This window comes from Sarcophilus harrisii, chromosome 1 (assembly GCF_902635505.1).
Source record: "Sarcophilus harrisii chromosome 1, mSarHar1.11, whole genome shotgun sequence".
In the NCBI taxonomy this organism is placed as follows: Eukaryota; Metazoa; Chordata; class Mammalia; order Dasyuromorphia; family Dasyuridae; genus Sarcophilus; species Sarcophilus harrisii.
Window position 1 is genome coordinate 338,565,509 of NC_045426.1, and position 23,192 is coordinate 338,588,700.

Sequence of the window (23,192 nt, forward strand, 5' to 3'; positions counted from 1 at the left end):
CCCTCATGATCCCACCAATGACCTTATCCCAACGGCGATGTAGGCCGCCCTTTCCCTGATCGGCCCCACCCACTCTCCTTCACTTTGGGCAGCCCTCCCCATCAGCCTTGCAAGTGACCCCGTCCCTCACCGGCCCCGCCTCGCTTTTCTTTCCACCAAATAGCAGTTCTCCATTGGCCTCCTAGCCCCGCCTCTCTTCTCACCCGAGGCCATTCTCCAGGCTCCCTCAGGAACCCCGCCCCTCCCTTTTCACCAATAGCCATTCCCCATCGGCCCTGCGGCAGTTCTCACCTTCTGATAAACTAGTTCCGCGTTGGCTTTGCATCAGCCCCGCTCCTTCTCAGCCCCACCCTCCAGCCGCCCTTCGGAAGTCCCGCCCCTCCCTTCACACCAATAGCCGTTACCCAGCAGTCTCTCCGGCAGGCCCGCCCTTCCCCGCAGTTTCCCCGCTGCTTCTTTGGTGGCGCTTGTCGGAAGTTTGTTGTGGAAGACGTGGAGATGGAGGACTGGGATGAGGAGAAGCCGTCGGTCGCTAAGGAAGAAGCGGAGGCTGCGAACAGCGGGGGCGGCGGGGAAGATGAGGACGACGAAGAGGAGGCGCTGCCTCACGCCGAAGTGGTGGATGTGTTTCAGGAGGGGCTAGCCATGATCGTTCAGGATCCGCTACTCTGCGACCTGCCTATCCAGGTATGGGAGGGAGGGGAAGGGGAGGAGGAAGGGGAGGAAAGGGAATAGGGGAAGGGGAGGGAAGGAGAGGGAAGAGAAGGGAAGAGGAAGGGGAGGGAAAGAGGAGCAGAAGGAGGCACCGTTGAGAGCCAAACCGAACTCCTGAAGGCTTCTTCTTCCCTTGGCTCCATCCAGAAACCTGCGAGATATATCTGTTAGTAGCGAGGAAGGAGATCTAAAAGTCAGGAAACGTGCCGAGTCTGGCGCTAAGCGCTGGTCTGCTCTCTTTGGGGGCGGGGTGTGTGTGTGTGGGGGGGGGGGTGGCGCAGTGTGAAACCGCCAAAGAAGGCCCATATGCGGCTGGAAAATCAGATCCTGGGATTTCCCGCCTGTGAGGTCCGTATAATCGCGGGAATGAGAGGTAGGGCGTGTGTCCGACAAGGCCACGGCTGTCTCTGGCTTTCTACTCCGCGCCTTCTTGTTTTGTCAGCCTAGCACGGTGGAAAGTGTCAAAAACCCGTGTTACCTATACCAGCATGACCCCAGACATTAAAACCAATTGTGTAAAATATAATTCCCTTCATATCCCCTCAAATCCCATTCATTTATTTATATTCTGAGCCCGTTTCCTCTTCAGAAACAAGAGAATGATACTTTACCTGTCTGTCCTATAGGCTTGTTGTGAAGAGTCCTTTGTAAGAGATTGGACTTCATTTCCCAGATGATCTGCAACATCCTCTCTTGATTCAAATCCCATGGTTCTTTTTCTCTAAATAATTATTATTGTGTTCTAGGTCACTTTGGAGGAGATAAATTCTCAGATAGCTCTGGAATATGGCCAAGCGATGACTGTCAGAGTATGCAAAGTGGATGGAGAAGTGATGCGTAAGAACTTTTTTGTTTGGCTATCCTGGAGGTGTCTAACATTTATATTTGTCTATTGTAATCATTTGTGAGACTTGCTAAGTGCTGAGAAATTCATTAATAATTGGGGGAAGGTGAAACAGAGCCAGAAAGGACTGGAGAGAGGAAGGAATTTGTCCATGGAAGTGTTTTAAGTACGGTTCAAGTCCCAAGATTCCTACCCACTTTGTCCTCAGCAGTCTCTGAGGCACAATTCTTGATCTTCCTGGAGAACCCCACCCCATTGTGGGCATTTGGAATAAAATTAATTTTAAGCAATAAGCAAAGGACAATTTGCTTATTGGGAACTTTTACGTATTTTGTTTATATCCACATTTCAGCTGTTGTCGTGGTGCAAAATGCCACAACCTTGGATCTGAAGAAAGCTATCCAGAGATATGTACAGCTCAAACAGGAACGAGAAGGAGGCATTCAGCATATCAGCTGGTAAGTTGTCAGAATAAAGAGGGATTATCATCTTTTCTCTGTCCTTTAGCTTGAGTGGAAGTTTTGACAAAGAGGTAGATATTAGATAGACCTCAGGACAAACAATCAAATAATTAGGGATCCTAAATATAGAGACTACATTACATATTGATATGCTCTCTATCATTGTGGATTTCCAAGCAGAAGCTCAGTGATCCACCTACTACTTTACCACCTCCTCTGCCTCTCACTTTCACCCGCAGCCTGAAAAATAGATGTGATCCCTGTGTTAGGCAGGAGGTTGGCTGACCTCTCTGGCAACACTAAGCTTTGAGATAATTTTTGAATAGCAAATTAGGATGTTGGGCACCACTTTGTAATCCTGACTGTGCCACTGATTCACTGTATGATCTTGAGAAAGTTCCATCACTGGGCCTGTTTATCCACGTAAATGAAGATCAAATGCAAAGGTTCTGCCTAACATTCTATGATCTGTAGAAGAGATTTCCCCAGTTGGAGTCTGAGCTGGACCACCTCTAATACTCCTTCAGCTGAGATTCTTGATCTATAGAAGTACTCAAGAATATAGTCCTCAAAGTATATCAGTGAAGATAGGTGGCTGCTAAAGGATTCTTTTGAAACTAGCTTCACCAGCTGTAAGATCGTAGAGAAGAGTTAATTTTTTTAGTTAATAATTTTAGTTTTATTTTATTTCAGGGTTTCTTTCATCTTAGTAAATAAGGATACTTAAATATACTTACTCTCCTGAGGAAAGTTGTAGTGAGGGCTTCTTAAACTTTTTCTACCCAAAACCTATTTTCACCCAAGAAATTTTTATGTGACTCCAGGTTTATAAGGTTATAAAATATTTATACAAACCAAACATTTACTATAATAAAACAATTTTTAACATATCATAAAATTGATAATCATAATTTTGAAATTCCACATGGGGTCATGACCCACAGTAGGCTGTAAGTCTACCCTATTGTCGTCTTAGGAGACCTTCTGGAATTTGTCTTTGATAACAGGCATTTTTTTATCTTTCTGTTGAATTCTGTTGTTTGACTTTTATTCCCTTTTAAATTCTTGGGGGTCTTCAGGTCATATATATGGAGAACATATCATCTCACTTTTGCTGGAGAGAAGCTAACTGAAGATGCGAAGAAACTTCGAGAGTAAGTGATCCATTTTATTTATGCTGCAAGAAATTCTGGGGTCCCTGTCCCTCCATATCAATATCACCTATGATCCCAAATGTTCAAAGTGCTCATTTAATGTCAAAAGAACTGAGTATATTTTCTCTTTCAACACTCCCAGGATAATGTTCTGTACATAGATGGTAGGAAATGTGTACAGAAGGTTCTGCATGTGCTTTATAAATACTTAATTGTTAAATGTCTTCCTTTCTGGGAGGTTTGGCTGTCAGCAACTTTCCTGAAAGCTTGGCCTGACCATAGTCTTGGTAGCAAATAGGAAGAAAGGAAGAAGGGACAAAGATTTGAAAGTGGAACAAGTTTTAAAGTCCTTAAATGATTGAATATTAAAAGGAAAAAACACATTAGAAGTGTGATTCTTGTTTTTCCAAACATTGGCTTTTAGCCATGGAAATAACTGGACCAAAAAGACTAAGCTGAAGGAAGGGAATAGCATCATCTGTGGTTAAAGAGATGGACTTTGAAACTTTGCATTATATTTTTCCCTCATGTGACTCCCTCATGTTAGTGAGTTAAATGTAGGAAGAGCTCAGAAATATTTTGAAATAAGAATGCATAAGTTTTGTCATCCCATTTAGCAATAAAGAAAGGAGTTTTTACTGCTCATCTGGACACCCCCAGCCTCAACCCTCCCTTCTGTCTTTCTCTTTGTGATAGAACAAGGCCTTAGAGAATGCAGGATATTACTGAGACTTCAAATTCCAGACTAGTAACCAGTGTTTTGTTTTTTGTTTTGTTTTCAGGTATGGCATCCGAAACCGAGATGAGGTCTCCTTTATCAAGAAGCTGAGAAACAAATGAAGTAATGCTTAGTAAGAAGGACCTGTAAACAGGAGCAGGCAAGTCTTTAGAAAAAAGAAGAGCAGGATACAGTTGAACTTAACAGCATTTGCATCAGTCTTTTAGGCTCACTCCAGTATTATGCTTTCTTTCCTAGCCCTGCCAGGTTGCACTGTATCTAGTCTCCGTTCCCTTCTTAGGCTAATGTCCCCTTGTTTGGTACAGTGAATTAGGACTGAGAAAATGCCCTTGGTCTGTATGACAGTGATCTTTTTGTGCTATTTCCAGCTTTCTGAAGAAATAAGGATGCAGGAGGCTACCAGGAATAGATCATCTTCTCATTCAGGTGATTTGGGATGTACATTGAGGGTGGTGAGGGTATTCAACTTAAAATGAGATTCGTAGGCCTTTTTTTACCCCTCCCCTCTTTCTTTTAGCTACTTGGGAGCTTATGGGTTATTTAGTCCAACTTCATTTATAGATGAGGAAATCAGGCAAAAAGAAAGGTTAAGGGACTTGGCCCAAAATCAGACAGTAAATAAAAGAACTGAGGCTTGAACCCACATCTCTCTAGTCACTTGTTCTTTCTACTATGGCATAACACCTGGCTTCAAGTGTTAACTTAAATGTTAAAATGTTACCTCAAACTAGATGTCATATAGAAACTTTAGTTCTCTCAATATCTAGATTCTTCATCTGTCAAAGTAATAATACAATTATTATTGTATTATATTGTATAATAATACAAGGATACAAATAATCTTTGTATGATAAACCACAGTCATTGTGAGGAAAGTGCTTTGTAAATCTTAAGACGTTATAGAAATACAGGCATAATCATGAGGTCAGATTGCTGCTATTCATAAGATGTTTCCTGGCCCTACATTTTGCTTCTGACCTTGACTAGCCAGTTTCTACATATATGCTGTTTGTTACAAAGGGGAGGAGAAGAGGAAGCATCCCCCACTGCCAGAGGTGGCACCTGGTCAGTGACATGACAGCTAAATACAAATATAAATAATATTACTTAAGAAATTCATAAACTTCTTACAGAGCTGCTTTCTCATCGATAAAAGCTGAAATCCTCCAGGTAAAACCCAGTTTATCTAATACTTATAACATGCTATCACCTTTTTACTTTCCATACAAGTTTCTTTGGGTCTTGGAGGACAGATACCAGTGATTATTTGTCAAATGACTCTTCAGCTGCCTCATTCCCCATGTAGTGACTATTGTTTTCAAACTTTTAAAAGGTACTTGCCTGTCCTCTTCCTAATCTGGTCCACATCTCTAAAAGCGGCACCACCTTGCCCACACTGGCCAAAATTCCCTGTAATTTCCCTACAGTCTGCCCAATCCATGTCTTCTATTAAAAGTAGGAAACTCCTATATCTCATGTTATCCATTACATTCCTTTGGAAATCATGGATCCTACTTGGTGGCAAAGGAACCAAAGATTTGATCCATTCAGAATTGCCTGATTGAAAGGTCCTTTTTTTACCCCCAAACAGGGATCAAGCAGTTCAGACCCAGTTTTGCTGCCATGCTGAGATCTTTACATCCAGCCCTGAGTATGACTAGGAAGGAGCAGGATGACAAATGGGGCCATTTCCCAGGGAATAGAAGACTTGGAACTTGGAATCTTGTGCCTTGGGTGCAACCTTCCCAGCATCCTCATGTTCTCATTGTGCTTGCCATTTATTCTTCCTCTACTTGATGATGGATCTTTATTTTGTGTAAAAGAAGAGCCTATTTCTGTTGATGAGAGAAAGTTGCTCTCTTCTCTCCAGAGCATCCTTTCTCATTTTGGGGAGCTTGGGCCACTTTTTTCTTGACTTGACTCAGGTTCTTTTGCCCACTTCCCACCATGTTCCTAACTTCATTCAGTTCTTAAAAATAATCATTTTGTCCTTTCCCCAAACCTAGTTTAAGTAACCTTTTGAATTTGTTCTGACCCACCCACAACTTTGTGTTCTATACTACCACAGTGCCCTCAATACCCCCAATATCCATGTTTACTATTTATTCCCTGGTTGCTCCTGAAGCTTTCCCCTCATTACCCTGTCAAAATTGGCAGCCTAGAAAGGAAAAAAACACACATATAATCTGAGTTAATGGCAGCTAAAACGCTCCCGTTCCATTTATTGGCCACATGTGGTGGTCGTCAGCTGGGCTAGTTAAAAAGGTAGTTATGGACACTAGTGTAATAAAAACCTTGAGGCATAAAAGGGGTTCAACAAAACTGAACAAGGCACAATCATTCTGTTTTCAGGAAACATGTGAGTCATGGTGAGATGAGGCAGGGCTAGGCTGGACTGCCAAGTGCAGAAGCCTGGAGGTGGGCAAGATTGGCCAGTGCGATGGGATCCGGGTCCATCCCCGCCTGGGGGAGGAGGAGACACAGCTCCCAGCTCCGGTCCGACACCACTGCCTCCCTTCCAAGTTCCACCTCCTTTGGCCCTGGATCAGTGAAGCTGAGCATCCAATTCGTATTTCTCACAAAACTTGTCTGTGAAGGGAATACATGTGAGGAACTCGCACCACTCACAGCGGATTGGGTAGAAGTAGAAGAGGATCACCAGACCAGAGAGGAGCCCCAGGAAGATGATCTGGAAGACAATGATCTGGCATCTTTTGCGATACAAGTCAAACTTGCCAAAGCTGATGTAAGGCAAGAAGGCAAAGGAAAGGAAGAAGCCACTGATGAAGCCTGAGATGTGGGCAAAGTTGTCAATCCAGGGCAGGAGACCAAAAGTGAAGAGGAACAGCACCACGGCCAGAAGCTTGAAGAAGGCTCGCCAGGGTCGAGCCAGGATCTGCCAGCTCTGGAACAGCTCCACAAAGAGGCAGGCAAGGATGCCAAACTGGGAGCCTGCGGGGCCAACCTGCAGGAGAAATGGAGAAGGGGGAACAGTTGGGACAGGTGCTCTGGCAAACAGCCTTGTGGAAGGCCCACCTGTACCCAAGGCATCTTCTGAGCCCAAACTACCTCAGCCTGCTGTCATCTGGAACCATCCCATTACCTCCTACAGAAAGCGTTCCCATATATTTATGTTGTCTATACCTTGTTTGTACACAGTATTTTGTATGTTTTATCTTCCCCCCCAACCCCCATTGGATTCTGCCCACTAGGGCAGGAAGAATATATCTTTAATGTTTACTACAGTGCTTGGATCATGGTAAAACCTTAATGTTAATTTACTAATAGATGACCCTCACCTCAATTGTCCAAGGAAACAATGATCTCACATGGTTCCAGGTTGCCTTATTCAAAGGTCCTAAATTCTGGTTTAAAGGTTCTAAATTCTCTTGAATAAATCTGAAATTCTTCATTTTAAAAGATTTGTAATGTAATTTGTGGAATCTTTGTTAACAAGAACAGACCTCTTCTAGCCAACCTTTTATATATCTTACAATTTCTGGAAGGTTATAAATCCCATTTTAGAGAAAACAGCCAAGAGACAATAAAGTCACAGTGAAGTGGACCTCTTCTAGCCAACCTTTTATATCTTACAATTTCTGGAAGGTTATAAATCCCAAAACAGCCAAGAGACAGTAAAGTCACAGTGAAGGGGATTTTATGTTACAAATTTTTTAAAATACTGTAAATATGCTTTATTGAAATGATTTTTGTTTTCATATTGCACTCATTTTTGGATAAAAGTGCCACTTACCCCCTCTCTCACCCTTTTATCATTTAATCTTTGAATCCTTCCCTTTGTAACCAAGAAAAGCAATTAAGGAAGTGACAAAGTGTTACTATCTGATAACATGCATCATTTCATTCCTGTAGTCCCCAACTAGCCAAAAGCAAAAAGGTGCATTTTTGTGAAAATTTAATTCCTAGTGCCAAAATTTCCTCTATACATTTAAAAGTTCCATGAGAGCAGTGATTCTGTTAGTTACTTTTCTTAAATTCTCTCCCCTATGGTGTCCACTAACATATTAAAAGCAAAGTACTTCATTTTTTATTTGCAAAAATTCTGTTTAGGTATGTTTTCAGGATTGGATAACATGAAATGAAGGCCATGCTGTTTTTAAGTTCTAAGGGAGATGGAGAAGATGAAGAGATCCTATCTCTCTGATGAGAGATAAAATCTGCACTTGACTGGTTTAGAGTCTTGTTAGGAGAATGAGATTAAAGAATAAGACAGAAGCTGGATTCAAGGACCCCAGTGAAAAGACAGAGTCCTAGAAGGATGCTTAGAAGATAGTAGACCATCAGAGCCTAAAGAATCCTTACTGATCAAGTAAAACCCCCTCACTTTAAAGAGAAAATGAAATCCGCAAAGGGTTACCCAGGGAGCCGGGCTGAGGGGAGCCAGAGGGGCCTGGTAGGTTCTAATAACATCCAAACTGACCACCACGTGACCCCCAAAACCTCAAAAAGACTCACCTCGGCCCGGTAGGGCAGGAAGATGGCACTGGCCAGGTTGCCTGTGATACCGCTCAGAAGGTAGATGATGGATATACGGTGCCAGCCTGCTAGTTTCTCCAGGTCCCTAAGGATTGTCATCTGGAAGCAGACGGATACCAGGCAGTGCAGGATCCTGCAGAAAAAAGGGCAGAACACTTAGAATCACACACCCTTCTTCCTTCACAGACCCCACCTAATTACTAATGTTGCCCTTCACCAGAAGGGGAGTTTATGTTTGTATCCCCAGAGCTTAATATGGCACTTGGCACACAGTAGTAAAGTGCTTTTTTATCCATCAGGTTCAGGTAACTTCCTGGGGATCACCAAAGAAATGTGTATGTGAGAAGAGGTTATTGTTTAAGATGCAGACTTCCAGGGGAAAAAACTGCCAAAACTGGGCAGTGAGGATCTGGAAACCCAAGAAAAGGGCAGTAGGTTCAGCAGCCTGGCCATCATGTTCAACTCAGCACCCCTTGGAGGCCAGAAAAGCCCCCAGACCCCAGCCCAAGAGGGTGGTGACTTACCCAGCATGTAGGAAAAGAGAGAGCCAGAGGCGATAGAACTGGTCAGGAACCTCAGGGTTAAGGAAGGGCAGAAGGCCACACACATCATCCATGCAATGCACCTGTGGAGAAATGACAGCCTATCAGTATCCCAGGAAATAAAACGGCTTATTGGGGGAGGCCAGGCTGGGAAGGCCTTCACAATTCCCCCTTCCTCCCACTATGCCACAGCCTGCCCTGCATGAAATCAGCTCCCGCCTACTCTATCACCATACCTGGGAGCACAGTGTGGCCTCCTCGTGGAAATAGCCCCTCATGAAGTCACAGTATTCCCGAGACGTGATCTCGCACCTTAGAGGGAGGAAAAGTCAGAGGGCAGTAATTGGCTTTGGGTCACCACAGTGGTCCCCTGTAGTCTGGTCTCATCTCCTCAGCCCACACCTGTAACCTTCCCTGGGACAGGCTCCATAAACCAGCCTCTGGATTATTCAGACCCGTCCCATATGTCACTGGCACTGTCAGTGTCAGTTCTGAGAAGCCAGGTGTGGAGGCAGGGGCTAGTTCCCTCTCACCTTCCTTTGGTACCAATGCAGCAAGGCCTTCCGGTGATGGCACAGTCCATGTGAAGGTGGTTGGTGTGGTTCCCAGCACTGTTTTTGGTGCAGATCTGGATTATAGATGGGTCAGAGCAGAGAGAGCAGATCAGAATTGCATAAATCCCAGGGACTGCTGTTCCCCTATGAGATGCCTTTATAAAGCAGGGTTTTAGCCGTTCCAACAGTCTGTTTGGGGATGGAGAAGAAAGCCTGCAAACCATTGGGAATCTAACTGGCTCTTTCTTCAACACGTTAGCCCATCATCTACCAAATCAGGAAGAACAAGAACATCTGGCTCACCCCTGACTGTTCCCTCCAAATAGTATAGGATCTGCCTCAGGATCAGGGGACTCCAGAGTGGAAGGTGCCTATGGTATCCCTCACACAGATGTAGGTACTTACTGGCCACTTAGTGATGTCATCCGGCCATTCGTGTGGGTCCTCGGAGGATGGCTCGTCACATACCCTGTGATGCCACAGCCGGTTAGAGCCCTGCCCACTGGTCCCTCATCTTCCCAGGACCCATCTGTGCTGGCTGCCCCACACCGAGCCCAAATATGTGCAAGCCCAAGAACATAAGCATCTCTGATCCTACATGGTCATCCTTTCTACGCCCTCCACACATCAATAGGGTTAGCATGCTGCTCAGAGAAGGGATGAGGAGTGGCAGGGCTGTCGGCCAGGATGCCCGCACAGTGACCTACCTGGGGTCCTGGTGGCAGACAGAGCCAAACTGCCTCTTGTTCCCAGCCAGGTACGGGGTGCTCGGGTGGACAGGCCACTTCACCCATACGGCCAGCGTGGACTGCAAAGAGAAAGGCTGATTAGGGTCAGCCTCATGAGAAGACTGAGGGCAGGGAACAGGACTTGGAAAGGGAGAAGCACTGGCCCAACCCCTGGGATAATAGGTTTGCTAAAGGATGATTCTCACAGGAAACAACAAATACAAAGAATTCAAAGAGATAACAGAAGACATAAAAAATGATACAGGCTATTACACAGAGTAGAACAAGACAGCACCAGGTTCCCATTAAATAAATACACAGGAAAAGTAAAAAAGGATCATAAAATCAAGGAAGATGTGGTTACTACAGCAAGTTCCACTACTAGCAAAGAGAAGGACTTCTAGTCAAGAGATGAAAGTCAAATCCCATCTCAGACTCTCACTTACTAGCTGTGTGATTGTGGAAAAGTAAACAACCTCTTAGAGTTCAGTTTCCTCATCCATAAAATGGGGATAATAATATTTGCCTTATCTATCCCTCTCCCCCACAGGACTGTGGTGAAAAGAGCTCTTGGTAAATCTTAAAAGTCCTACAGAAACAGCTTATTATCATCACACACATTGGGGCTGGGGTTAACAATCAGTAAATAACGAGTTTACAGAGATGCAACATGAACAGACAAAGCCAGGTTTTAGTGCACGTGTGGGTGGGACATTCCTAGGGCCTCAGCATCTACCTGCCCCCTGTTCTGCCATCAAGGCCAGGAACAGCACTGAAGCACAGAATAGGTGGGGCAGGATCACAGGGAGGCAAAAACATTAAAAAGCCACAATCTTCAGAGTGACAATGTTCGCTCAAAAGCCACAGATGGGTGACAACGGCACGCTAAGGCTGTCACAAGACAGGTGGGGAAATGGGGCTCGAGCCTTACGTGATGGCTCGCCACGCTCTCATTAGGCAGGACTTGGTCCTAGGTCCCTGCAGTCCAAATCTAGCATTCTTTGCAGACTAGCATGGTGCACCTTGTAAAGCACCATCCCAGCCAGAAGGGCCCCCAGGGAGCATCCACTGAACAGAGGAGATGCAAAGGGACAAGGAGACCTTCCCAAAATCACACAGGGAATCCGTGTGAGGTCAGTCACTGGTTATCCAAGCTACAAGAGCTGCAAACCAGTGTCCACAAGTGCACCTCATAGAGGGAACCAAGAGACCGGGGCCACACCGAGCGGGGTCTTCCCAAGGCCCTTCCCTTCCTGTCCCAAGGCCCCAGCTGCTCCTGGGTTGTGGGGACCAGGATGGGGCCAGGCACTCACAGAGCACTCCTCCTCGGAAGTCTGCACGCAGCCCGATCGGTCATTCCGCACGCAGCAGGCTGAGTGCTTCTCCCGCTCCCGAGTGGCCTGGATGAAATTGTGCACCTGCTGGTCCTGCCGCATGCATGGTGAGAACTTGGCCCCGAGGTGGATGAGCGCCTCCTGCGTGAGGGAGTCCGAGGTGAGGTGGGGAGAAGCCCAGAGCACTGGGGAGAGACAGCCCTGCCTGGCCCCCTAAATCTCAGGACCTCAGACTATCACACATCCAGACCCCTCATTTCACGTCGGAGGAAACCGAGACACAGTTACAGAGGTTTCCCAGAGGCAGGGACCTCAGCTTTGTCCGATTCCCAGCACCACGCCACAAAGACTTACCGAACTCGGGCCGATCCAGAAGTTCTCCTGTTGCACATACTTAACGTTCTCATAAACTCCTCTGTTCCTCAGGACCTGTTGGGAAAGTGGGGAGGGTGAAGGAAGTAGGACTGAATTGAGATTGGGTGGGAAGCCCCAGGAAATATCCAGGAGGAGGTGGAGCAGGGAGAAGGCCCCAGAGAGACCAATCAGGCTGGGAGAATAAGGGGTGATGAGCTCATTCATAGCACCACGAGCTAGGGTTTGCAGGCACTTCAGAGGCAGCCAGGTAACTCAGTGGATAGAGCACTGGGTCTGAAACCGGGAAGATTCAAATCTGGCCTCAGGCACTCACTAGCTTCTGCTTGCCTCAATCCACTAAAACCACTCCATGTCTCTGCCAGAAAAACTTCATGAGAAGTCAGGCACAAGTGAACAACACTGAGAGGGATCCCAGAGATCTGGCTTTAGCCACCATCATTTTACAGATAGGAGGCCCAAGAGATAAATGCCAGGATGTGGCACAGAAAAGGAGATTTGCACCCTGGTTCTCTGATTCTAAACCTTTATGCCCTTGGCCAATGGGGGAGAGGATTCCAGGGTCATCCAATCATCCCTCTCTGGGACATCCTTCATTCCCAGCCTGACCCAGCAGAGCCACAAGCTTTTGCCAAAGGAATATGATGATGGAGTTGGCGCAAGAGCCCAATGCTCTGACAGGGATACTGAGGCCCCAGGAGAGATGGCTGATCCAAGGTGGACAAAGACCAGACACAGCACTGGACAGAAACAAGCAGCATTATCCCAACTCCCGTCTTGCCCTGGGATGGCACAAGGGACCAGGGATGGAAGCCGAGGGAGGCAGGAGAGCAGGGCCGGAGGCAGGAGAGCAGGGCCAAAGGCAGGAGAGCAATCCCAGGTCAGAGGCCCTGCCCTAGCCCCCTGGGGTCCTCACCGAATCAACCGTCTCATGCTGAGAGAAGCCAACAGGGGCAATGCCATAGATACACACGGCCAGGATGGTGATCAGAGAGTGGACGAAGGTCAGCCAGTAGGTGAAGAAGGGCCTGGAGAAGGAACACAGGGTCAGCTCTGGGCCCGGCCAGCCCCTGCCCCAGATCCCCAGAAGATGGCAGCCAGGTTACAATACAGAATCAGTTATAAATTGCCTTATAGTCTAAGCAGACCTGCTGCCCCATCCCACCCACCCCCAAAACCTGGGGTTCTTGTTTTGTTTATGAATAATAATAAAAAATAGTAGCACAGGAAGGAGGAAAAAACTCAGATCTCAACTCTGATGTTACCAGCTTCCCATGTGACCATCTGCAAGTCACTCTCCCCGTGTGGGGCCTCAATTTCCTCATCAGTAAAAAGGGTATAAGTAATCTATAAGTACCCACCTCAATGGGTTAGGATGAGACTGAAGTAAGATACTAGATAAGAAGCATTTTTTTAAATCTTAAGGAACTATATAAAGATCAATTATTGTTGGTTATTAATGGAAGCCTCGGTATCAAATCGATCTTTCACATAAATTCAGGTTTTATACCATAGATGTGCTTAAAGGACTCAGCCTCCCAATCCCCTTGTTCTTTCCATTCCCTCAGTGTCCACTACCTTCCTGGGCACTCCAACCCCACCATCTGTGCCCCCATTTCCTTTGGCCACTCCCCACCTGTGGTCATCCATGTCCTCAATCTGCCGTTTAACGTAGCTGTCTATGCGCTTGCGATAGGTGCGATTGGTGAGCCGGCCCACCATGCCCAGTCCGTAGGGCCTCTTCTCTTTGGCAAACAGCTTTCTGACCGGCACAGCGATGCGCTGACCCCGTCGTGGCCCTGCCACACTCACCACCTCCTGCCGCAGCCGCACCTTGGGCTGAGAAGCTACGGCTGCCCCCTCCTTCTGCTTCCGCCAGCCCCGCTCCAGAGGTCTGGAACAGAGACAACAGCCAGGCTCAGGAGGGGCAATTCTGCTAGCCAGGGTCATCCCCAGCTGTCCAGAGGCTCGGGCACCTTCTACTCCTCCACTCCGAGAGCCGATGTAAGTGAGTGTAAACAAATGACACATAATGGTTAAATAAGTTCCCCAGAAAGCTCTTCTGGGAATATTATTAATAAACTTTTATTAAGCAGCTCAATGGTATAGTGGATGGATAGAATGCATAGTGGAGCTGGAGTCAGGAAGACTTATCTCAGACTCTTACTATCTGTATGACTCTGAGCAAGGCACTTAACCCTGTGTGCCTCAGTTTCCTCATCTGTAACAATGAGTTGGAGAAGGAAATGGCAAAGCACTTCAGTATCTGTGCCAAGAAAATCCCAAATGGAATCACCTAATCCTGTTTGCCTCAGTTTCTTGATCTTAAAATGAGCTGGAGAGGGAAATGGCAAACTTCTCTAGCATCTTTGCCAAGAAAATCATAAATGGGATCATGTAACCCTATTTGCCTCATTTTCTTCATCTGTAACAATGAACTGGAGAAGGAAATGGCAAACCACTCCAGTATCTCTGCCAAGAAAACCCCAAATGAGGTCTTGAAGAATTGGACTGAAATGAGTAAACAACAAAAGCACCTACTATGTCCCAGGCACTGTGAGGAAAGAGCTCACACATGACTCCTGTAATATCTCAAAGCTAAAAGGCTTTCAGAGGTCATGTGGCCCAAAAAGGCGCCTCTTCTCTACCCTTTGATCCCTTGTAGAGTGGTTATTTTGTCTCTACTGGAAGATTCCCACTGCTAGAAAACTAATTATCATTGGCTCTTCTCTCCTGGATTTTTTTTTTTTAGGTTTTTAGATAGCTCTTTTTATTCCTTTTATCAAGCAAAAATATGCCCCAGAAACATTTTATTCATCTGTTTATTAAAGGAGAACAATGAGGTTGAGAGATGGAAATGGTTTCCTCAGGGCCAGACAGTTAAGAGACAGTGGGAGGGCTTGAACCTGGGACTCTGACCTCCAATCCAGTATCCTTTTATGCTGTCCCCTGCGAAGTTCTCCATCGGAGGATAAGGGGCTCAGAGTCGTCAGAGACTCCGGGGGTGAGCCCTACCTTTTGGCTAAGATTCGTCCCCACCCCAAACTCAGGAGCACCTGTCACCAAAACACCCGTCCTTCCGGCAAGGGAGCAACTCACAGCATCAAGTGGCTTCTTTCGAGCTCACTCTTGTCCAGGGCGCCCCCCGTGAGGTCCGCCTGCTCGGAGGGCTTCTCTTCCCACTCTTTGAGCGCAGCTTCGGAGGGCGACTCAAACACCTCATCCGGGTACGTGGACAGCTCCTCGTGGAGGACTCCTTCCTGAGCAAATGGGGTAGTGGGGAGGACGCTCATCACAAGAGCAGAGAGGGAGGGGACGCAGGGAACAGGGCTTTCGCGGGGCTGAACGGCCCAAGGCGGGCCGAAGAGGAGAGAACGGCAGGGGATAAAGCAGTGAGCTAACAGGAGAAGGATCCCTCTGGGTGGGCTGGAGACACAGGGAGAGAAACAAACTGTGGCGGCCCAGGACAAGGAAAGCTGGTGCCGGAAAGATGGCCAGGAGAGGCAGGAGGAAGCCAGGCTTCTCATTTACCCGAGCAAAGAAGGATGTGTCCAGTTCATCAGGAAAGTCCACGGTATCTTCTTCTAGGAAACTGGCAGGTGTGAAGCTTCGTCTCTGGGCCCTGCGCAAGGTGCTTTCCCTCATAGAGCGGCCCTATGGGGGGGGGGGACAATAAAGCTTTGTGGGCTCAGGTGAGAGCCCCCAAGGCTTCCCAAGAGACTTCACACATGGGGTTTGTGTGCACAGACATACCTGCACATCCCCACCTAGGTGCATCCCTCCTACATTGCTGGGCATGTACAGGCCCACATGTTCTTACAAGTTTTACATACGCCCCACAAGATCTCCTCCAACGAGGGGCCCATCTCTAAGCCCCCCAGCAGGGTCCAAGTCCTGCTTACTTTCACGAGAGCTGCTGCTGCTCGAAAGCTCATCTTGGCGACAGATTCCCTCTTTCGCCTCCTTGGCAGGCGATTGAAGCCAGAGCGGGAGCTAGTGAAGGAGCAAAGGGAGGTGGCCCCAGGGGTGATAGGAGTGTGAGGGATGCTGTAGCCATCTGTGTCATCTGCCACGCGGAATGCCCGGCCTCGGGCCAAGGGGTCGATGATCTGCAACCAGAGACAAGGCCTCATTGGGATGGGGAAAGGGGCAGGAAACCACCCCGTGTTGTTCGGACCCCACAGACAAACCCTTCTGTCCAGTCCCTGGGGACACATAGAAAGTCAACTCAACATCTCCTCACTGCCTCCAAGGCCAGCAAGTTTCCCCAAAGGTTTGGTGGTTGTGAGGGATGGGGTCAGATCATGGCCTGCAGAGCCACAAAGGTCATTCTGTCCAATCTCCTGCCCCCAAACAAACCCCTCTACAACAACATTCAAACTCTGCTAAAAGATCTGTCACAAAAAGATCCAGACCTTAAAAACATTGTATTTTCAGAAAATCAACTGTTAGGAACTGTGTGATCCTGGATGAGTCCTTAACCCTATCTCCCTCTATTTCCTCATCTGCAAAATTAGCTTTGCCCAGAAAACTCCATAGACAGGATAGGATGGACCATGGGGTGACAGAGTCAAACAGAACCAAACAACAACAAAATAGTTAGAATTTGAACCCCGAACCTTACCAACTAGCTTTCTATCATATAATCCTGACTTGGAGGCAACCAGGTGACTCAAAAGATAGAGTGCCAGGCCTGGAGTCAGCAACACCCGAGTTCAAATTCAGTCCCAATCGCTGGGTATGCAAGGTTTAAAGTCATTTAGCCCTCTTTTTACCTCAGTTTCCCCACTGGTACAAATAAAACCCCCAGATTTAAGAGGATCAAATGAGATAACATTTGTAAAGTGCTTAGCACAGTGCCTGGCATATAATGTACACTTAAATGCTTGTTTCCCTCTTTCCTTTGACAGCAGAAAGCTTTGTACACTGTTAAAAATTTGCCATGGATTAAAGCCAGTTAAGACACACTGGTGAAGGGGAAATTCCCACATTGAGTGAAAGATTGTGGTATTTTTCATATATGACATTTTTTCTGATTACAAAATGATTAAGTATACTGCTTTTTTTTTCTTTTTCCTTTTTTTCTTTTTTATCTTTATTAATATCCCTTGAAGTAAGCAAACTGTAAATACTAGAACCAGGACTTGAATGACCCCAGATCCAATATTCCCTACTGCTCCCAAAATATTACTATTCCCATTTCATAGATGAGAAAATTAAGGCTCAGACAAGCCCTTGTGCAAGGGTGATTTGTTCCAGGTCCCACGGTTATTCAAAACCAGATCTAAGCCCACTGTAAGCCACGGCGTCTCAGGGGACATGATTTCTAAGATACTCCTCCTGTACCAAACCCTGCCAGGCTCCAGGAGCTTGCCACTGGCCCTGCCCTCCAGGATCTCACCTTCTGCATGCCCAGCTGGCAGGGCCCCACATAGAGCGGCGGGGGAGTCTCTGTGCTGGTGAGAGAGATGTTGTCCTGGCTTGGCAGATCCATCTCCCGGATCACTTGGGGCTTCAGCTTCCCATACCGCTGGCTGCAATGGCGGATGCTCTTGCGTTGCCATTTCTGGTTAGTGTCACTATCCTTGCTCACCCCAAACCAGTCAGCTGTGCCCCTAGAAGATGGGTGAGAGGGGAAGCAAGCCTTAGACAGAAGGAGGGAGAGAAGGGTCTCAAAGGGAAGGGATACCCCCCCATTCGGAATCTAGGGCTTTAGCTCTGGCATCTCGATGCCCGAGTGCTTCCCCTTGTGCACTGGCCCCTCTCCTCTCTTCTTACTCCCCAGCCCCCTGGTTTTACACTGTATGTATCCCACAGACCTCCTTCCCTCAGTGCTCAGTGTCTTGCCCAAATCTCACACCTCCCTCCCCTGACAGCTACATGGCTTCCCACCCCAAACCCCCTTTTTCTTGACTGCTTCTTTCTCTATATCAAGTAAGAACCATCTGATGTTCCTCCTCCCAGTCTGCTCAGCCTGAGAAGGTCCAAAGTGTCCCCAGTCTGGCTTTCTATTTTCTGTCTCGTCCCCCTAACAACCAGCCCAACATGGCCCCCACCACAGTCCTAGGAGAGGGGAGGAGCCCCGAACTTTGCAGGCTTTGCCCTTTCTCCCCAATTACTTGTGGTCAGGGGACGAGGAAGGATGCTGCAGTGAAGCTAGAGAGCTGGGAGCAGTCAGTGCCAGGTCTCACGGGCATCCAGACTCGCTGCCTGCCTTTGGCCAAACTGCCGCATGTTCCTAGTCTTCTCCCCTCCACCTCCACCCCCCTGAGTGTCCTGACACTAGGACATCCCTCTCTCTGGGCAAAAGGACACTAATCCTTCACATCTGCACAGTAGGAATCAACATTCTCTGGACAGCCTTTATTTAATTCGATCCTCTAAGGTAGGGCAGTCAAGGACAATCACACCCATTTGACAGACAGGAAAGGGGAATTCATAGTTACAGAAAGAGCAGGATCGGAGTCCAGGCCCCCTGACATTCAGGACAGGGAAGTCACTTTTTACTAGGCAGCTGCCCGTGTTATGGGAGCCCCAGCCCCAGACAGAGCACAAACGGGCCAAGTTTCCAGGCCGGAGCAGTTCTGCTCAACACAGAATACCTGAAGATACTCACAAAGCCTTTAGAATGAGGAACAATAGCAAGAAAGGGACAGGGTAGGGCACAGGGGACTTCTGACATTCACTGAGCAATACGCATATGGCAGCAAAGCAGCATGCGAAGCAGTGGGCATCCCCGGGCCGGGCCAGTATTGCCGAGGGCTCCCTGCACGTGCCCGCAGGTCACGCTGGCCCCTAGGGCAAGATGGCACGCCACACACGTCCGCACGCCCGCACACACACACACACACACATGCAGGGCACCAGGGTGGCACAGAGTGAGGGCAAAGATCAAACCCACACGCACGCACATGCGCCCACCGGCCCTCCCGCCAGGTACCTGAGCAGGGAGCGGGAGAGAGACTGGCGCTTTCGCAGGGGCCGGCGGGAGGCCTGCTGGCCCAGGATGGGCAGGGTGTGGATTCGCTCAAAGTGAACCTGTCGGCTGCTGCTCGCCAGGAGGGGGAGGGAGGGAGGAAGAGAAAGATGAGGAAAGGGACCACGCGGGTGAAAGAGAAACAGAAGAAGGGGGAGAGGAAAAGAAGAGAGGGCAGAAGGAAGATCAGAAGGAACTGGGGGGAAAACACAAGGTCCAGAGCGGAAAGAGCAGGGGAGAAGTCAGATCCAGACACTCGGGATTTGGGAAAGGAGAAAGAGCCGAGCAGGAGACAGAAGTAGACAGAAGAGGATTGTGGGCAAGGAAAGGGGAAGAATAGATGAGAGGAACAGAGAGATGGCGGCAAACGGAACAGGCAGAAAAAGCTGGCAAAAAGGAGAGAAGGAAAGGCTGCTGGGGAATAGAAACTGGTGGGATCCCAGAGACACAGAGGGAAGAAGGGAGCAGACAGCCCTAAGGCTAAGGTATACAGAGCCCAAGTGATGTCCCTAAGTAGGGGAGAGGTCCGGGAAGAATCAAGTGGCCCCCGTCTCTCTTAGGGCCTACTTATGATAAAGAGGAAACCCCGAAGAGCTTCCTGGGAATGTGGGTCCCTGTGATCTGGAGCCAACGGCAGCCAGTGAGGATACTTTGCGAGGCTGACTGGCTATCGAATTACAATACTCTCAGATCCAGATTCATGCAAAAACAAAACAAGACTGTCAACTAGGGACTGCTGCCAACTGGAAAGAGTAGGGTCAAAAAGGGTGGCTTCCGTTCACTATCTTCCAGGGCAGTTCTCAACCTTTTTGTGTATAAATAATTCTTTGGATAATCTGGGGGAGATCCCTTCTAAAAATTATGTTTGCTTGTTTTGAATAATGTTTTTAAAGGCACAAATGAAAATATAGAAGATAACAGAGGAAACCCATTTTATTCAAATAGTTGTCAAAATATTAAATAAAAATTCAAGTTTAAGGACCCCTTGGCCACTTTGGAAAGCTAGCACTCCCTTCTGGGAGCCTGACATGCTCTTACAACCCCTCCCAATGCACAGATATAGAAAGAGCCTGACTGTGGGGCCCTGATTTCCCTCTACATACATTCCCCTTTCTCCCCTCCCCCTAGACAACATGGGAGGGCAGTGGGCTCTCACTGGCTGTCTCTCCCAGAGATGTCAATAGATGCCCTCTTCCTTTCTAAGCTAATTCTCCTGCAAGCTTTTTTCTTGCTGGCACTGCCATTCTCATTCTACCCAACCCAGGCTTTCTGAATCCAAATGTGGTGCATAGGGTCCATGACCAGGTCCCGGCTGGGATTCCAAGGAGATCAAAACTTGTAGAGAAGTTTCCCATTCCTGGAAGGGACCTGAGAATTAATTTCCCTTCTCTGGAATGGAACCAGATGATCTCCAAGATCCCTCTCCAGCTCAGCAAAAGAACCCAGTTCTTGGATTCCAAATTCAGACCTTTCCAAAACACCACTTAGCCTTTTTAGTCAGGAAGGCTGAATGATGGAGGCAGGAATCCAAGCTCAGGGGTTCTGGGACAAGAGAGCATTACCTGCGGATGGTCTGGGTGATGGACGTCTGCCTTTGCAAGGCTGGGCGCCGGGTTGGTTCGTGGGGGGATGGCACTCGGGCACTCTCAGCTGGCATGCTGACACTCCGAAGAAAGGCTTGGCGCTTCAGAGGCTATTGGAAGAAGAGGAAGTGAGGAGAATGAAGGAGGATCCCCATCCAACTTGCTCCCTGGCCATTTCTAAGCCTCCTTTTGCCCATAACTCTTGGAAAGCTCAAAGAAGCCAAGGAGATGAAATGAGCTATATCCCCACCCCTTTAGAAACCCAGAGCAAAGCTGTGTGGTCCCCTATTTGTTCCTAGGACTTAAGAGGAACTCTGGCTGGCTGGTAACTCCTCATATGCCCCGTACCTGAAAGGGTCCCCACAGAAGTCTTACCAGCATGAAGGGCTCCTCAGCCACCGAGGCTGGGGCCAGGGCCGGGGCTGGGGCTGGGGCTGGGGCTGACGCAGGGGCTGGGATGTCCAGTTTGAGCCATGGCGGTTTCTTTCGCTGTAAGCTACTGGAGCTGTCTCTCCGAGCCTCAGTCATTGTCCCAGCTCAGGCGGCAGGCGGGCCTAAACACAGAGAGCAGGTAATGGAGACAGAGACCTGGCTCCAAGACATTTTGGTGGAAAATGATTCCTTTGTGTATCCGGAGGGACAGAGCCCCACACAGACTCTTCAGTTGGTGATGGGTGGATTCCCCAAGGCAAGAGCCAGTGCTCAGGAAAGCCTCATTCACTTTCTCCCAGATCCCACAACTACCTGTACCAAGGAGGTTAGGGGATGGGCTAGGAAAACAGAAAAGCCTAAAAGGAACCAGCCCAATTATCTGGCAGAACCAGCTCCCCTTCCCTCTCCCCCCCTCTCCTCCATCCCTCTGGCCTGGGGGCCCACATCAACTGCATATTCCCTAGGAGCCATCAGAGGGAGCCAAATCCTAAGGAATTTTGCAAAAATAAAGACCTGGGCAAAGAAAAAATCTCTCCAGGACCAAAATTCCCAAAGTTGATTCCTTATGGCTAAGGACAGAGAATAGGGCACACACCATCTGGGAAGGATATACTTTTTTTTTCTTCTTAGAGCCTTTTATTTCATTGATATTGGTACTGCCTTCACTGATATACATTACAACCTATCTATCTATCTATCTATATTAATAACAGCCCCTCATCTCTCAAAATACATGCAAATTTAGCCTTGCAAAACCCTGTGCTGGAAAGATATACTTTCTTTAAAAAAATAGTTTTTCTACTTTCAAAATACATGCAAAAATAGTTTTCAACATTCACCATTGCAAAACCTTGTGTTCCAAATTTTTCTCCCTCTCTTCCTCCATCCCCTCCCCTAGATAGCAAGTAATCCCCATATAAATTAAACATGTGCAATTCTTCTAAATATTCTGGAAGGATATACTCTTAAAGCATCCTACTGGACTTGTCCTTATAACTAAACCCCTTAGAATATCAGACCATCCTAATATCTAAGGCGCACTCTCTTCACTGATATATATTACGTGTCTAGATATAGATTTTTTTTTTTTTAATAACAGCCCTTCATCTTTCAGAATACATGCAAAGATAGTTTCAAATATTTAGAAAAGAATGTTAAGCCTGGAAGGACCTTGGAAAACACAATGCTAAAACATCAGAGCTAAAAGTGTCCTTAAAGCAAAGAACACAGAATGTTAGGAAGGGCCCTCAAAGATCATCTGATCCCAATCCCTTAATTTACATTTGGGGAAATTGAGAGGGGCCACCTTTTAGTGACAGTGACAGAAATGGGACCAGAACTCAAGGGTCTTGATTCCTTGCCCTGTAATTGTTCCACTGCATACATCTTGCTACCTTAGAAAAGCACAAGACTCACTCAGCACACACTTGGTTTTCCAACTTCTGGTGGAATTTTTTAGTACTTAGATGCTTTAATCTTTAGATGCTTCTCTAAGCATCTCTCTAACCTATAACATCTCTCGGAGAAAAATCCCTCTGGCTGAACCTCTCAGCCAAGCTCTTCATGTCTCCCCAGTTCTGTCTCCCCCTTTTCACCCCCCAAACACATACTCATAAGCCCAAAGCAAGGCCCCTCCCTTTTTATTAGTTCTGAAAACTCAGCCAGGGCAGGAAGGCTTCATAGCCTTGGAAGGAGAGGCGTCAGAAACACGAAGGGCTGAGCTCCTGGGACAAAGAGCCCTTTGACAATGTGTGGAAGGAGGGTACTAAGCAGGGGGGGAGACAAACTTGAAAGATGAAAGTGGGGGATGCTCTGCTCATTCAGGGACTCTAACCCCACTGGGGATGAAGCCAAAAAATAAACTGAATTTTTTTTTTTAGATCAAGGTTTTTATTAAATGTTACCATAATCTGCAAACTACATGTAATAAAAACTTTCAGAAGATAAATACTTTGCAGAACAAGAAGTCAAAGCACCTTATGGGAAAAGGAAGAGGCAGGCCCCTCCTCATTAGCCTCTCTGCTACTGGAATTGTCCTAGAAATGCTTCAGTGAGCCTGTGGATGATGGATGGTTTTACATCCTGAAAGAGGCTTCTTATTCTTTAGGAGAATATTATGATCCTGAAAATCTCCTCTTAAGAACAATTCCTATGCGTTTGTTCATTTCATTGTCATCGCTGCTTATATGTTCCTGAATCACCAAATAATACTAACTTAAAACCAATGAATTCTTCCTATTTTTAATAAATTGAATCTTAAAG

General features: G+C 47.2%; 2 protein-coding genes across 5 annotated transcripts in view; one reads left to right on the forward strand and one right to left on the reverse strand.

The window, feature by feature from the left end:
* The first annotated feature begins 404 nt into the window (after positions 1-404).
* On the forward strand, positions 405-6,364 carry SNRNP25 (small nuclear ribonucleoprotein U11/U12 subunit 25). 4 transcript variants are annotated; one of them, XR_004230817.1, is made up of 7 exons: positions 405-687; positions 1,461-1,551; positions 1,911-2,016; positions 3,099-3,173; positions 3,956-4,051; positions 4,281-4,338; positions 5,504-6,364. XR_004230817.1 is itself a non-coding variant. In XM_031945672.1 (6 exons), exons 1-5 carry the CDS (start codon positions 499-501, stop codon positions 4,011-4,013), a joined length of 519 nt encoding a protein of 172 aa, XP_031801532.1. In that variant the 5' UTR covers positions 405-498; the 3' UTR covers positions 4,014-4,051; positions 6,265-6,364. The 4 variants fall into 4 exon arrangements, 2 of the variants coding, with proteins under 2 accessions (XP_031801532.1, XP_031801531.1); XR_004230818.1 differs by having other exon boundaries at positions 3,956-4,338; positions 6,265-6,364; XM_031945672.1 differs by lacking the exon at positions 4,281-4,338 and having other exon boundaries at positions 6,265-6,364.
* Positions 6,098-23,192, reverse strand: part of RHBDF1 (rhomboid 5 homolog 1) — a 47,757-nt gene continuing 30,662 nt past the window's right edge. The window contains exons 2-18 of the mRNA XM_031945670.1: positions 20,874-21,052; positions 20,478-20,608; positions 17,341-17,554; positions 15,842-16,048; positions 15,471-15,593; positions 15,039-15,199; positions 13,576-13,833; positions 12,856-12,967; positions 11,922-11,996; positions 11,547-11,708; positions 10,213-10,313; positions 9,911-9,974; positions 9,485-9,579; positions 9,188-9,263; positions 8,934-9,034; positions 8,389-8,542; positions 6,098-6,877 (exon numbers count right to left, since the gene is read on the reverse strand). Of these exons, the coding sequence (XP_031801530.1) occupies positions 6,458-6,877; positions 8,389-8,542; positions 8,934-9,034; positions 9,188-9,263; positions 9,485-9,579; positions 9,911-9,974; positions 10,213-10,313; positions 11,547-11,708; positions 11,922-11,996; positions 12,856-12,967; positions 13,576-13,833; positions 15,039-15,199; positions 15,471-15,593; positions 15,842-16,048; positions 17,341-17,554; positions 20,478-20,608; positions 20,874-21,026 (2,607 nt within the window). The 5' untranslated portion in view covers positions 21,027-21,052 and the 3' untranslated portion in view covers positions 6,098-6,457. The remainder of the gene's footprint in view (positions 6,878-8,388; positions 8,543-8,933; positions 9,035-9,187; positions 9,264-9,484; positions 9,580-9,910; positions 9,975-10,212; positions 10,314-11,546; positions 11,709-11,921; positions 11,997-12,855; positions 12,968-13,575; positions 13,834-15,038; positions 15,200-15,470; positions 15,594-15,841; positions 16,049-17,340; positions 17,555-20,477; positions 20,609-20,873; positions 21,053-23,192) is intronic.

Coding starts and splice junctions, on each gene's coding strand:
- SNRNP25 (XM_031945672.1), top strand. CDS start 499: ATGGAGGACTGGGATGAGGAGAAGCCGTCGGTCGCTAAGGAAGAAGCG. Junction 688..1,460: donor TCTGCGACCTGCCTATCCAG/GTATGGGAGGGA, acceptor ATTGTGTTCTAG/GTCACTTTGGAGGAGATAAA. Junction 1,552..1,910: donor AGTGGATGGAGAAGTGATGC/GTAAGAACTTTT, acceptor TCCACATTTCAG/CTGTTGTCGTGGTGCAAAAT.